The sequence below is a fragment of the Leptinotarsa decemlineata genome, unplaced genomic scaffold (genome assembly GCF_025532065.1).
Source record: "Leptinotarsa decemlineata unplaced genomic scaffold, Ldec_3_MD MMD2_tig00026358_RagTag_RagTag, whole genome shotgun sequence".
Taxonomy (NCBI): domain Eukaryota; kingdom Metazoa; phylum Arthropoda; class Insecta; order Coleoptera; family Chrysomelidae; genus Leptinotarsa; species Leptinotarsa decemlineata.
Window position 1 is genome coordinate 6,751,879 of NW_027412703.1, and position 16,069 is coordinate 6,767,947.

The 16,069-nt window shown below is 36.0% G+C and overlaps 1 protein-coding gene across 4 annotated transcripts in view; it reads left to right on the forward strand.

Annotated features, from left to right (window-relative positions):
* LOC111510601 (uncharacterized) overlaps positions 1-16,069 on the forward strand; it is an 83,028-nt gene that overhangs the window by 29,581 nt on the left and 37,378 nt on the right. For 3 of the 4 annotated variants that reach the window (XM_074184853.1, XM_074184854.1, XM_074184855.1), the window contains exons 7-8: positions 4,283-4,509; positions 4,556-4,931. The exons of the other annotated variant lie outside the window; for it this stretch is intronic. In XM_074184853.1, coding sequence (XP_074040954.1) covers positions 4,283-4,509; positions 4,556-4,931 — 603 coding nt within the window. The remainder of the gene's footprint in view (positions 1-4,282; positions 4,510-4,555; positions 4,932-16,069) is intronic. 4 annotated transcript variants of the gene reach the window in all.

The following is a 16,069-nucleotide window of genomic DNA, read 5'->3' on the forward strand; positions in this document are numbered from 1 at the left end:
GTTGGAAGATTGCTCGTGGTCAGCCTATTCAGGGCAAGAAAACGCGTCCAAATAACTATAGGCCAATCGCTTTGCTATCAGTGATATCAAAAATCATGGAGAAAGTCGTGAAACACCATATCTTCGAATATTTGGGTGGCTTCAACATCTTGAGCGATCATCAATATGGCTTTCGTAAACAAAAATCAACAGGCGACCTTCTATCGTATCACCCATATTTGGAATAACGCAATCGAAAAACATGGAGAATCAAGAGCTGTTGCGCTTGATATTTCTTCAGTTTCCTTAAAGAACGTTTCCTGCAAGTGGCCGTTGATGGATATCTCTCGAATACTTTCACCGTCAACGCTGGTGTTCCTCAGGGATCCATATTGTCTCCAACCCCCTTTCTATTATATATCAACGACTTATTGAAAAAAAACGATAATCTAATATATTGCTTTGATGACGACAGCACACATGTCTCGTTATTCCATTTGGATTCCAGGACATCGGCTACGGAGGCACATCTTCACCGGCAGCACGAGGTTGCATATCTCAATGAGGATCTAGAACTGGTTTCGAATTGGTGAACGTAACCAGGTTCAATTCAATGCCACAAAAACCCAAGTATCGGTTTTTCCAAGAAGATAGATGTCTCCGAACCGGATATAATAATGTTAAGTCAAACAATTCCGCTTTCTGCTTTGATACGTTTTTTGTGGGTTAAAATGGACACCAATTGCAAAGGCTGCTTCTCAAAAGCTTGGTACGTTGTTCTGCATCAGAAAACTGTACACACCTCAGCAACTCTTGATGCTTTATAAAGCTCAGATCAGACCTTCTTTGGAATATTGTTTTCATGTATAGAGCTCTGCCCCCAAACATACCCTAAAGTTGCTGGATTCCATCCAGAAAAGAGCCATCCGCCTGATTGGAGACGCGAACATCACGTGCAACCTTGATAGCCTGGAACATCAAATAAAGTTTTGAGATTGGTCTCTCTTCTATAGGTACTTTCATGGGAAGTGTTCAAGTGACTTGTCACATTTGATTCCACCAATAGCGATATATATCAAAAATACGCGACGGACTGTGGCTGCTCATCGTTTTGAGTTTCAACTCAGTACACCTCGAACTTCACTGTTGGAAACTATTTCATCTAGAGAAATGCGTTTATGTGGAATAAACGTCCTGAGAACATTTATTCTATTGGATTTAATCTCCAGCGATTCAAATCCAGTGTGAATCACTACTTTCGCACAGGCACCGCTGGGAGAGCGCTTTACGGATTTTTCTGTAGTGTTTGTGTTCTGTCCTTAAAAAAAATTGAACAAAGCAAAACTGCCACTATAAAAAACGGTAAAATATTTAATAAAAAATTGTTGAAAGTAATGAGGAAGGTAACTGATGAAATAAAAAAAAACATTAATATTTCTGAAAATTTTAAACAAAAAGGAAACATTGCACATGAAAAGTTTTCAGTGTGATCCTTGTTCTTGTGTTTCTCGCGAAAGCTTTTGCATTTCTGATTCGTGTCTAGTTACTTTCGAAATAACACAAGGCTCTAAATTTTCTGGCTTCGGCTTCGATATGAATTCAAAGTGATTTTCATATGGGAAAACACTTGATCACACATATAGGACAATCCGAATGCCGAAAGCATTGCAAATGCCACTTTTTTGAGGCAAATAAGTTTATCTGGCAAACTAGCCCAACAATTTAGTATTTCGTTTGATTTATTCTGAGGATCACCTTCTGAAACTCTTTTTGGAGTTACCAATTTTCTATTCCAAGCAGATAAGGATGGAATGAGTATAGAAGGGATTCAAAGAGCGTGGGCCCCCTTGGGACTCCGCGTCAGGCCTTCACCCCTGAGCCCCCTGGTCGCGCACCAGTTACGTGGTCCAAGTGGTCATCGGCAACTGAGGAAAAATAAATTAAAAAAAGTGACCGGAGAATTGAACCCAGGTCATCGGTGTTATAGACGTTGTCCTTAGCCTCGACACCAACGTGAAATATTGGAAGTAAATGCGAATTGTTGATATTTATGGCGGTTGTTTTGTCGGCTTTCGTCGATGATTCAGAGTGATGAATGAAAACAGAGAGGGATGAACTGAGTATCTTAGAGATTCAAAGAACGTGGTTGAATTATAAAAATAAAACATGTATATGAAAATATTGGAAGCACGAAAGTGATATATTAATAATAATGTATGATGAATCAGATTAAGGAAAAAATAACATGGCGGTGGGCATACAGGGTGTAATATATAACACATTTATTGAACTGCTGATGATATATTCAGATATCTGAAAGATTCAATCTGTGATATGAACACTAGTGGAGCAAATCTGATGATCTTATCAATCAATTTTTATTGAGTTATAATCCATCCATCCATTGTCTTTCCTTAGATACATGTTCGCTCAATGCACATCTCTCCAAGTGCAACCTTCTGTCACTCTTGTGTGCTCTGATTCGAACCTTTATTAATCTGGATATTTGTCCTATATATTCTTTATCACAGCTGCGGCAAGGTATACAGTAAATCACATTCGAACAGTTTGTGCAGGGAGTTTTGTGTTTCAATTCAGAAAATCATATACTTTAGTAAGAATATCAGCAAGGAAGGAAGCAATGGATTCTGTGGGTGATCCTATGGAGGCTACTATTGGTCTACCAGATAATGAAGGTTTATGAATTTTAGGGAACGAATAAAATTTTGGGGAAACTAAATTATATGAAGTAATTTTTTTCATTTCATCGATCTCATTGTTCATATGTAGAGATTTGATTAATTTGTTACTTTTTGTTTGTATAGAAGAAGTGGGGTCTGAGCGAAGTTCAACATAAGAGCTGTTATTCAGAATGAGATCACTCGATATTAAATCGTATTGATCTCTGTCAATAACAACTGTTACGTTGCCCTTATCTGACTTTGTAATAATTAATATGTTGTCGTTGAGTCCGGGTTGAACCGCTTCTGGAGTTTTGTGTTCGGCGTTTCGGCTCCGATTTTGGAGCCATTTTCAAGAAATTGATGTGACTTGACGCCGAGGCCTCAAGCTGCCTACTCCCCAGGACTCGTCAGGAGTTCTAGGGTCTAGGCTCTAGGGTCTCGATCTGCCTACTCCTTGAATTGAACTGAGGTAATGATGGGCGTTCGGTGGTATATCAGCGGGAGCTACTGAAGTGGAAATGTGGGGGCGACGCTTCGGGTGATTACCGTCACCGGACGTCTTGGTGGGGTGGTTTCCAGGTAGTTGGAAGTCTGTGACCGTCATCACGTTTGTCCAGGCAGGAAGATCGCTTTTCGATGGCCTCGCGAATTATCTGAGCTTGTATATTTCCGCTGTGGCGACGGTCTTAGTGTTTGCAAATTCAATCTTGTGTCCTGTCTCTTGATGATGTTTGGACAAGGCTGAGGATGGGTCTGACTTTCGGACAGCAAGTTGATGTTCGTATACTCTACTTGTCACACGTCTGTTGGTCTGGCCTACATATGTTTTATGGCAATCGGAGCATGGAATCTCATATATACCTTGGGATTCATTGACAATTTTGTCCTTAGGGGGACCAGAAGCCCCGCTCCCACATTTCCAATTCATTACCTCTCGCCGATATAAATACCACCGAACACCCATCGATACCTGAAGAGGCATAATAAGCCTATAGCAGGGTCTCAGCAAATCATATAATTACATTGTAAAATAATGAATAAACATGATCAGGCAGCCCGTCGATACCTCAGTTCAATTTAAGGAGAAGGCAGATTGAGACCTTAGAGGCAGCCCTGGGAGCCCTGGGAAGTAGGCAGATTGAGGCCCCGGCCGTCAAGTTCACTCCGATAAGTTACTGTGTGAATTCAAAGTATTTTACACAAAGAAAAATATTCTGTTCATCAGTAACTTGTCCTATTCAATAAGTTTGTTTATCAAAAAAAGCTAAAAAATGATACAATACTTATCTTAACGTTTCGTCTTCAGCAGTGGACAAAAATCAAGTCTATACGCAGTTCTTCCCTGGCTTATTTTTTATTTCCCAACGTCTTCAACAGATGTCAAAAGAAAACTAATATACTTTATTGTATGATTTTCACTATAAAGGGTTTTACAAAAACCGCGACACGTGTTTCGCTATACAATAGCTTTCACGAGAAGTCCATTATATAGCGAAATACGTGTCGCGATTTTTGTAAAACCCTTTATAGTGAAAATCATACAATGAAGTTTATGAGTTAGTTTTAATATGGATGTTCATCAAGTATCGGCCAGTTATATTCAAAATGTCAATTTTCAGATGTTTCAACTGCAGATCGGCTTGAACTGGTTTGCAGTACAAGACCAGCTCAAGGTAATAAATATGCAAGTCTTTTCGGAGTACTAAATCACTGTCAGACCAAAATAGGTGCACGGACATTGAGATCTATTATTCTCCAGCCACCATGTGATGTTAATTTGATTACTGATCGTCTGAACTGCGTTGATGAGTTAGCTAAACATCCTGAAGCATTATCTTCTTTGCGGGTAATATATCAAATAATTTGAAACAAATGAATACAAAATTTTTCAGGTCCTCCTACAAAAACTGTCTAATATTGATTCGCTCCTGAGTATTGGAACGCTGGTTACAAGTGACCCGCAAAATCTCTCAATTCGCCAGCTCAACTATGTTATGCATTTAAATAGTTTATTGGAACTCATCGATCCTCTGAAAGAGGTAATAATCGAATTTGAACAACCTTTTTTTGTTCAACTGAGAAAAACATTAGAGAATAAGAACTTTATTGAAATCAAAAATTTGGTGAGGAAATCGATAAATGAAAATGTTTATCCATCAAAAGGACAATCAGCGATGTTACAAAGATGTTTTGCAATTAAACCTGGCATAAACGGTTTATTGGATTTAGTCAGAAAAACTTATACAGAGATTATGAATGATATGAAAGGTGAGAATAGTTTTCTAAACAATATTGATATTTTCGTTTCTTTCAATGATACGGAACTAGTTGAAACTGTTTTTATTAGTCTTCTTTGAAGATTTTTCACTTTTCACGATCTGAAAAAAATAAAAAATGTAATGATTTCCTTGATGACTTTTGTTCGAAATTTTAATCTGTTATATAGAATAGATTTAAAATTATTGTCAGTTCTGATGCAGGAGGATGAAGGTTAACTGTAATAATAAACGTCAACTGTCAATTGAAAAACCGAAATTAAAACTATAAACAAGTAGAATCGCCATATGACCATGAATAAAAATTGAATTCAAAACCTATGAAACGTGATACTATATTTCTCGCTACCAAAACAAAACTAGGAATTAGTGTTTCACTCAGTCACAATAACGAGCAGGTAGTTTTCGGTTTGGGGACGAGTTTCTTCTGAGTTCCGGAAAGACCGCCTGTTTTTCTTGAATAATGTCGTCTTTGGCTGTATGCCCATGTTCACAGGTTATGTCATGTTTTCTTTGGTAGAATCTTCATCTTGCAATACATTAGAAACACATGCCATGAAAGGTTTCTCAGAATCCTATGCATGTTACTGTTTTTGTCCCGCTTGCTTAGGTTGATTCAAACGAAGTCTCAACTGGTCTCCATGCTTTTTTGGTGTTCCATTTACCCCAACGATGTATTGATATGGTATATTTTGATCCATTGCGGGTCCTGTTGTGGATCGTTTACCTAGTTTATTATTCACCCAGACTGCCTGATTAGGATGAAAGATCGAATCCTTTGAACCACGATCGTGTTTTTCGTTTCTGATCAACTTCAGCCTTATCCATGTTTCCGAGACATAAATGTCGACCAAACATCAAATCGCTTGAAGCCCTACCTGTCGAACGTTGCATAGTATTTCGATCAGCAAGGAACTTTGTTAACGTTCATCCTGGTTTTTCTCTTCTCCACTAGCTGACATGCGATCTTTGAAAATCTTAACTGCTCTTTCTGCGAGTACATTTTTCTCGGGTTTTGTCTCAGTGTTGATTGAATATGTCTGATACAGTAAGACTTGTAAAATAATCCGAACTCTTCAGCGGTTAACTGAGAACCATTATCCAACACAAATATTTTCGGATAACCTTATTACTTCATGAAGCACATTGATTGTTAATAACGTGGTGATCTCGTGCCAGGTATATAAGCATCTATTATGATAAGTCACATTTTTCCCTCGAACGGTCCGGCAAAGTCTATACCTATGAACTCGCGACCATGGTTCCGAAGAAGCATTCCATAGATACAATAAAAGTTTGATTATTTTGTTGAGATTCTTGACGAGAGGTACAAGTTTTTACGAAACTTAAGATTTCATTGTCCACGTTCGGCGGCCAGTACACATGTAAATGTACACTGGACTGCATGGCAGTTATACCAGGATGTCCATCATGAAGCATCATCAATACCTCATGTCGAAGTGCTTCTGAAATACATATTTGTCCTTTCCAAACAAGAATATTTTCTTTAAACGAAAGTTCCTCATGTTTTTCGAAGTATGGAAGTATTTCGTCAGGTAGTTAGTTGTCTTTTATCAGCCAATAGGATTGCATGTATCTTATTACTCTTTTGTTTCCAGACCATGGAGTTGTAATTCCATTTCGAAACATTTTATTTATCTTTATTTATTTATTTTTATTTATTTTCACTGTTCGAATTCTTTATTTAAACGCACGATTCGCTTTCTGAATACAGACTGCCGTCTTGGGACGGGAAGCCGGCTTGTATATCGGCAACGATCACTCCAGATCTCTCTCGTTTCGGCACTCATCTATACTTTTCGCGGCGATTCGCAGTGAGTCATGTGTTTGCTGGCTGAGATATCAGTCAGGGACGGCTTCAGATTCGTTACAATATGTTTATTTTTCTTCTTAACTCTCACTGGTTTATTCTGGTCATCATAAAATGTGGTATGGTTGAGCTGATTGCAATAATCATTTTCTATAATGATAGTCGATGTGTTTATTAATTGTGATAATAAACGTCACTTAACATTATAACTGTTAGTTGAAAAAACTGAAATTAAAACTGTAAACAATTAGAGTCGCTATATGAACATGAATAACAATTGAATTCAAAACATATGAAGCATGATACTACAACAAAAAACAATAACGTATTCAAAAAACACTTTATTGTGTGATTTTCACTAAACAGTTTTACAAAAACGCAACACATGGTTCGCCATACAATGGCTTCTTCGGGCGTATCTTTACAACGGCAGATGTGAAACATCAAAAATAACATTTTGTGATCTATGTGATGATTCTTGGATACTGAAATATTTATAAAAAGTATTTAATTGAAATATACATGAAAACATTTCAATGTGGTTTTAATACAGGGCGGGGCACCCCATACGACACGGTCCCTGTGAACCAAACCATTAATTTTTTCGGGAATGTCTCCATTCATTTCATTATATGTATATTGATTAAGGCTGCAGAAGGAAATTATTTTGGAGTCTACAGAGTAATATAGCTTTAAGAGTTCTGTGACATTCCTTATGGAAAAACACGTGCAAATTTGAGCAGATTCATTCTGGCGATTTTTGGATCTCAGGTCCAGTTCGCACGGAAGGGACAAAGGTCTGAGCCTCGTCTCTGCCAGACGTCCATTATCTACGAACTGGGCCTTAGCCGTCAAAGCCCTCTACAAAACACCCCCACTCCTCCATTTTTGCCGTCATTCAATCAACCAATCAAAAGCTACCCCGCGTACAGTAGATGAACAAACTTGGTCCGACCGCAAAATCCCATGTATTTTCTTATGGAGCTAAACTTTTTGCATCCGAGCGAAATCTTTTTTTTAACCTTCCCTACTACTTTTTATATTGATATTTTAGATATAATTATGAATTTTAGAATTATGTTGTATATTTTTTCATTTAGTGTAGCTAAATGCACTGTTATATTAGTTGGACACGAAACATTTGAGGAAAGTAAATTATTTAAGAAATCCGTCCGGAACAGTTCGAAGTTGGGACATATGAATAGGATGTGATTTATATCCGCTAAAGAAAAATTGTCACAAGAGCATAATGCATTCACATCAATGCCTATTTTTGCCACATGTGCAGGGAACTTACCATGGTTCATTTTCATTCGTGTGATGGTAGTGGCGTAAAATCTTGAAAAGTCGAAGGTGTCTATGTGGGGGATACTTTTAGGGATAGTGGGGTGGATTAATGAACAATGATTTTTTGATTCAGAAGAGAATTATTTGCAGAGTCTCCCCCAATTTATTCGTATTTCATATCTAACGTCTGAGACTATATCTTGCAGGGAGCTGATATCAGTTATCAATTCTAGAGAGGTGGCTTCTTTCGCTGCCACATCTACTTTTTCATTTCTGGCAATACCCGAATGGCCTTTGATCCAAATGAAAATAATGTCAATTTCATTACAATAAAGTTTTTTATAATTTCAAAAATGAGTTAATTTTTATTGATATGATTTTTGTAGTTAGTGAGGGAAAGAAGGACAGATTTTGAATCCGATAAAATGAGTGAACTAGCTTCGCCATTATGTTTAACCCACAAAAGAGCTTGAAGTATAGCATAAGCCTCTGCTGTGTAAATAATCTTGTGGAACACCCAACTTGAGGTAGGTGTGTTTCGGAGAGTAAAAGAGAGAAACGTGTGACGTAATCGATGCTGGATGGAATGAGTATCGGAGAGATTCAAAGATCGTGGACCCCCTTGGGACTTCTTCTCACCCCTCGGGCCCCCTTGTCACATACCAGTCACGTAGTAGTCGGCAGCTGAGTGAAATTAAATTAAAAAAAGTTTACAGGTTTATCGTCGGCGTGGTAAACGTTGTCCTTAGCCTCGACACCAACGTGAAATATTGGAAGTAATTGCAAATTGTTGATATTTATGGCGGTTTTTTTCAACTCATGGCTGGACGGGGAGCAACCGATTCCGGATTGGTTTGTCGAGGAGCGGACCGTTCCTATCCCTAAAAGCGGAGATTTATCGATTCCTAAGAATTACAGACCGATAACATGCTTGAATTCGTGTTATAAGTTGTTTACAAGCATCTTATACACACGAATACCCACAGCAGTTGACCGAGTGTTCGAATGGATATATGAGCAGAGAGAGTCGAAGAGAGGAGTCGCTGGATGTAAAGAGAACCTGCTCATCGATAGATGTGTAACCCAGGACTCTATATAATATAAGCGCAACATCTCTATGACCTGGATCGATTACTGTTAGGCATTTGATACAATATCGCATGAACTCAGATGCTCAGATGCTTTGCGGTGCCCGAATGTGTAACCCAGGACTCTATATAATATAAGCGCAACCTCTCTATGACCTGGATCGATTACCGTTAGGCATTTGATACAATATCGCATGAACTCAGATGCTCAGATGCTTTGCGGTGCCCGACGAAATAGTGAGATGCATTGAACAACTGATACCACTCTGGCGAACTGGCTTCACCATAATATCTGGTCAAGCCAGAGTCCAAACAGGGTGGGTCACTTTTATAATAATAATAGAATTTATTCATCAATCAAAGGTTATACAAGGCATTATACATACACATACATAACACTTATCAGACTAGTCAAGAAAGAAAAGAAGGTAATCTACAAATAAGTTGTTAATCGCAAACAAACCAGAAAAATTGTACATACGATAGTCAGTCTTACAATTATGAGATATCACGAATTATAAAAGTCTTCAACATTATAAAATACTTTTTCAAGAAGAAAGTTTTTCAATTTATTTTTGAATAATAGAATGTCATTCAGATTCACATCTATCAAATCTCTTATTTTATTGAAACACTTGATACCAATATGCTTTGGTGAATTTTCACAGACTGATAACCTTGAATAGGGTTGTCGAAGTTTTTCTTTATTCCTAGTATTATACATATGAGTGTCTTCATTTCTCATTAGTTCTTCTTGGTTACGTTTTATGTACATAATCAGTTCAAGAATATATAAACATGGAAGGGTTAGTATTTGGAGATTCTTGAATAAATAATAATAATAATAATAATCTTTTTATTTACTCAGATTGATTTGTATAACCACAAGAGCAGAAGTACAAATGAAAAAGAGGAAAACGTCAATGTACAATATTGAAAAGAAATAAAACTATACGAAATAGATAATGTCACAAAGTTATAAATTAAAAAATGTGTAAAAAATAAAATAAATTATATCTATATACACACATATATACATATACACATATATATATATATATATATATATATACACATATACACACATATATACACATATACACACACACATATACACATATGTACACATACACACACATATGTATACACATATATACACATACACGCATATATACAACATACACGATGTATACCACATAAATATAATAATAGATAATTGTTTTCTATACACACATATAGTATTGCATTACAAATAAAAGTCATCAATACTGTAGCAGTTCTTTGACAGAAGAAGTTGCTTCAGTCTTGATTTAAAAATGGGTAAATTTTCAGAATTTCTGATATTGTCGGGGAGTTTATTAAAAAGTTTGCAGCCTTGAAACTCAAAACTTCTTTGGAAAAGAGCAGTGCGATGTTGACTAGATAATAATAAGTGGGCATTCCGAGTAGAGTGATTATGACAGGCTCTGTTAGCAGCTAAAGTGTTTCTATTTCGATAGATATATGTGCAAGCTTCCATTATGTATACTCCTGCTAGCGTTAACATTTTCAAATGCTGAAAAGTTTCTCTACAAGAATCTCTATAGCCTAACTTAGCAATGATCCTAATAGCATACTTTTGTATAAAAAACACACGAGACACGATAGAGGATGTGCCCCAGTTAAGGATGCCATATCTAAGATGCGAATTGAAGTTTGCGTAATAGACAGTTAATAAAATACTTTGACCACAATGGTGGGATAGAAACCTAAGAGAATAACAGGCTTTTCTAAGTTTATTACATAAGTGGTCAATATGTGTCCTCCATTGAAGTTTGTCATCAAAAATAACACCCAACATTTTTGTTGACTTGGTTAGGTTCAATTTTAAAGCAGTATCATCAAACAGATTCAACCCACATTGTTGCCCAGTATTAATCTTGAAATTTAACAAGTTAGTTTTGGCTTCATTCAACATTAAATTGTTTTTCTTTGACCACATAATAACTTTTTTGTAGGTCTCTAGAGCTGTGTTTTTCGCGGAGTCCATATCGTTTTCAATAATTAATATATTAGTATCATCAGCATAACATGTACAGTGAATGGCCGAGTTCTTATTTAGGTACACTGATAAGTCATTGGCAAAAGCTAAATACAAGAAGGGTCCTAGAATGGATCCCTGTGGTACCCCATCCTCAATATTTCTTTCAGTACTTAGACTTTTTCCAACTTTGACTACTTGCCTTCTCTTATATAAGTATGAGTTTAGTAAGGATAGGGGTATTCCTCTTACACCATATCTTGAAAGTTTGTCCAGCAAAAGATTATGGTTCACACAATCGAAAGCCCGTGAAAAGTCAATAAATAATCCTAAAACACATTTCTTTTTGTCTAGAGCACTTACCATTCGATTTTGAAATTCACACAGTGCTGTATCAGTACTTTTTTTCTTAGTGAAACCATGTTGTGAGGGCGATAACAAGTTATTTGCTATGAAATAGGATTCCAATTGTTCTTTTATATTAATTTCATAAAGTTTAGAGATACTTGAAAGAATACTAATTGCTCTATAGTTATCCATATTGTTAGGATCACCTTTTTTAAAAATAGGAAATACACTAGCAAGTTTAAGATTGGTAGGGAAGATCCCTTTTGAGGTTGAGAGATTAATTAAAAAGGTCAGGACACCACATAGTTCATTAGAGCAAATTTTCATTGTTTTATTGGAGATTTCATCAATCCCAGTGGAGTTAGAGTTTTTCAATCTGTTAATCATTTGGGTGAGTTCGCATTCAGTAATTGGAAACATAAAAAAGCTTGAGTTATTTAAGGTGACATTGCTCTCGAGAAACTTTGTGTCAACGGAGAAGTTTTCAGATATAGTCCTAGTAAAATGTAGATTAAACTTTTCAGCTATTATTTCATCTGAATATTGAATATCATTGACTGTTATAACTATTTCACTATGTTTCATAGTTTTTTTTTGTAATTCATTAATTATGGCCCAAGTTGTTTTAGATTTGTTGCATGAGTTTAATATCATCTCATCATAATATTGTCTATTCAGCGATTGCAGTTTCTCTCTGTATTCTTTATTGCACTTCTTACATTCTTCCTTATATCTATTATCATGTCTAGCTAATGTATTAAGTAACGAAACTTTATTTTTTAACTCCCTTATTTCACGAGTCATCATTATTTTGTGTGAAGTAATTTTTTTTGGTCGCCCTAAGGTAATTTTTCTTTTTGGGAACGATATTTCAAAATAATATGTTAGAGTTTTACTAAAAGCATCATATGCTAAGTTGGGACAACTCTGAGCACATACATCTGCCCAGTCTTCTTGTGATAAATAATTACGAAATCTCACAATATTTTCATTGCATAGGTCACGACGATATGAAAAACAATTTTTCTTACCATTACTTACTTCATGTTGCAGATCAGAAGTAATTTTCAAAAATTGTGAGTGATGATCTGAAAGATGAAGGTCTACTATATCCACATTATAGGGGCGGCTTGTTTTGATAAAAAAGTTATCAATACATGTCCTTGAGTTTGCCGTAACCCTTGTTGGCATTCTCAAACCGATTTCAATGTCATAAGAAGATAGCAGGTCCTCTAGAAGAGTAAGATTGGTGCTATGTAATAGAAAATTGACATTGAAGTCTCCGCCAATGATTATTGATGTAGTCTCATCATCAATTTCTGAGAGAATTCCGCTGAATAAAAGCAGAAATTCACTGTAGTCACCATCAGGTGGTCTGTAAATTGCTATACAAATCATATTTTTATTTAGTAGTTTGATGCCACATACTTCTATAACACCTTTACAAAAACTAGTCATATTTAGCTTATGAATGGTTCCCACAAAATTATCATGTTTATAGATGGAAACTCCCCCATGGATCTTGGTATCTCTAGAGTAATAGGCACAAAGATCAAAATTGCTTAACCTAATACTTTCTAATTGTTCAGCCTTTTGCCAGTGCTCCGTAATAATCAGAAAATCACATATGTTATCTTCCGTGAATGTATCATTTAGTAGAACTATCTTATTATTAATACACTGAATATTTTGGTGGACAAAAGAGATACTTTCATTTCGAGATACAGCAGAACGTAAACTATGAGTTGTAATGCTTACATTTTCATCCATTAGATCATGGTCTTTGGTATTTTCCAGGCATTGATAGCTTGGTCTAAAAAATAATTGTCGGATGTATTCATAGAATATGCAACTGGTTCTATGACACTGAAATCAGTTATTTCTATCGTTCTAAGAGCAATTCTTTGTTGATTTTTTTCTGTGAATTCCATATTTTTTTTTAAGTTTTTCTAGTAGTTCAAATTTGCTCCCTTTTTGTTTTCTGTCAGTATGAAATGTAATCGAGCAGTTTCTATTGAATCGTTTGAACGCCCTGAGTTTTTTGAAAATAGTATTGTTAATATTTTTGTCATGGTAATTATCGCACTCTGAAATTATAATGAGATTCGTAATTTTGGCAAGACCTAGAATATTATTCAGAAACAACTGCAAAGTTCTATTATTACTAATATTTTTTGTGTTGAACATAACTATTATTGTGTCTAACTGCCCATATTCTATTGTCTCACAAAATATATTATCAGTCAACTCACAAAGTTCCATATACGGACTTATATTAGCATTTATTTTAAATTTAGATTCGTCTATTATTTTTGTAACATCTCTTGGAAATCCTATAGCATATTGGTCACCGCAAATATACATTTTCCTATAAGATTTTATTTGATTTTGGTTGGTGTTATCCGTTTCTTCGATATGTACAGTACTATTATTTCGTCTATTAGCTTCAGTAGTGATATTGGCTGCTTCCGTTTCATATGTCGAGTTTTCCTCCCTCGTATCAATTTGATAGATGTTGTCCACTTCTTCAATGACAACTGAAACATTCTTCCATTCGTAAGCTTCAGTAATGATATTGGCTACTTCCATTTCTTCAAATAGACTACTTGAATTTCTATCTTCATAATTCGAGTTCTCCACCCCCAATGTATCATTTTGTTGCGTATCTTGTGCTTTTACTGTGCACTCTAGCTTCGATTGGTTCCCAGATTCTTTAAGCTCTTCAGTTGTAGATTCCATAGTTTCTGTGGTTATATTTATAACTGGCAACAATGCATTCAGTTTAATGATTTGTGTTGTAGTATTATTCATGTTCATTTTAGTTACGTTTTTTGTTTCAGAATTCCCTATTTCCGACAGGGAATGGATATCAACAAGAATCGAAGTAGCTTTATCTACACTAGTCAGTTTGATTGTTTGAGTTGATGTATCAATCATGTCTAATTCAGATTTTTTTTTCATTTTGTGATTTTCTTGCTCCGTCTGGGAATGGACATCAGCAAAAACTGGTGTGGCCTTATCTGTTGTTTTCTTATCTCGGAGGTTTTTTATTTGGACTTCAAGTTCACGATTATTGTTCCGCAGTAGCTCCACCTTATTTAGTAGGTCGTTTTCCATGTCAATTGCTTCTTCGTAAAACATCTTATGTTTTTGAGTCATTTTTTCAATTATATCGTTTTTCATTATGAGTTCACTTTTTAGTTCATCTATTTTAGTAACATACTTCTCAATTTCATACTTATTAGGGTCCGAAATTGGGTCATTATTTTCACTGATGTTACAGCTCTTGCAGATTATTTTAAAACCGTCTAAGTAGGTAACGAATCTAGTTCTCTGCGAACAACTAGTATGAAATACCCCGGAACATGTTATACATACATGATAGCCGTGAGCAGATTTTTTCTTACAGCAGGAAAATGCAAAGTTTGCATTTTTGTTGGAGCACTCATTCGGACACTGTTCACTTGACGCCATTTAGGTTTACATGTTGTGGTTGGATGAGCATGACAAATCGTTCTTATTATCCTTTTTTGAGATACAAATGCCCTTTCAAAGTGACAAGACGACCCCCAGAAGATCACGCCATATTGTAGAGTAGACTGTACCATCCCAAAATAACATAGTCTCAAGATGTCTGCTGATTTAGTATCTCGCAGATTTTTTATTATATAGCATGTAGTGCTTAGTTTCGAACATACAGTATTTATGTGTGCTTCCCAAGTTAGCTTACTATCCCAAGTAACTATCCAAAGTATAGGGGTGTATTTTAGGGCGATTCCCTCAGCCCCCTTCTGTTCAACACCTCACTATTGACATTATCCGTTGCGCTTAGAAATACTCGAGAATATAACTGTGGCATCCTCTGAAACCGGAGGCACAAGGTCACCCATATGGATGATCTTAAACTTTATGCCTCAGGAGAGAAGGATCTCCATCATTCCTTGAGGGCGGTATGAAATTCGGGATAGACAAATGTGCAATGGTCCATCTCAAAATATGATGATGCGGGGACTACGGAGAGGATGGGCAGCTCGTAGATGGAAGCATCCTACACCATTTGGATGCCGGAAAGACGAATACTTACCTCGGGGTGGAATAATGCTATTAACAAGAGGTAACAGCAGCCTTTGAAATACAATTCTGAAATGTATTCTTCAAGTGAATGTTTTAGTAAAGACACGCCTGAAGAAGTCATTGTATGACGAAACACGTGCTGCGTTTTTGTAAAAGTGTTCAGTGAAAATCTCACAATGAAGTGTTTTTTGAATACAATACGTCAGTTATGGATCTTCATCAAGTATCGGCCAATTCCATCATGTAACAAAACAATAGAAAGATAAGTAGATCATACACAAGTTTCTTTCAGATACAAACTGGAAGAAAAATTTATTTTGAAACATCAACTTTCACATGATCATTGAATTACATAAAAAAAGTCCGTTCGAAATAACAACCTCTATATAAACAATGAATTACACGAAAATATTTTTTTCTATTCGGTTTGTATTCCTAACATCCCCTGTGGGATTGAATCAGATATCATTCACAGGAACGCC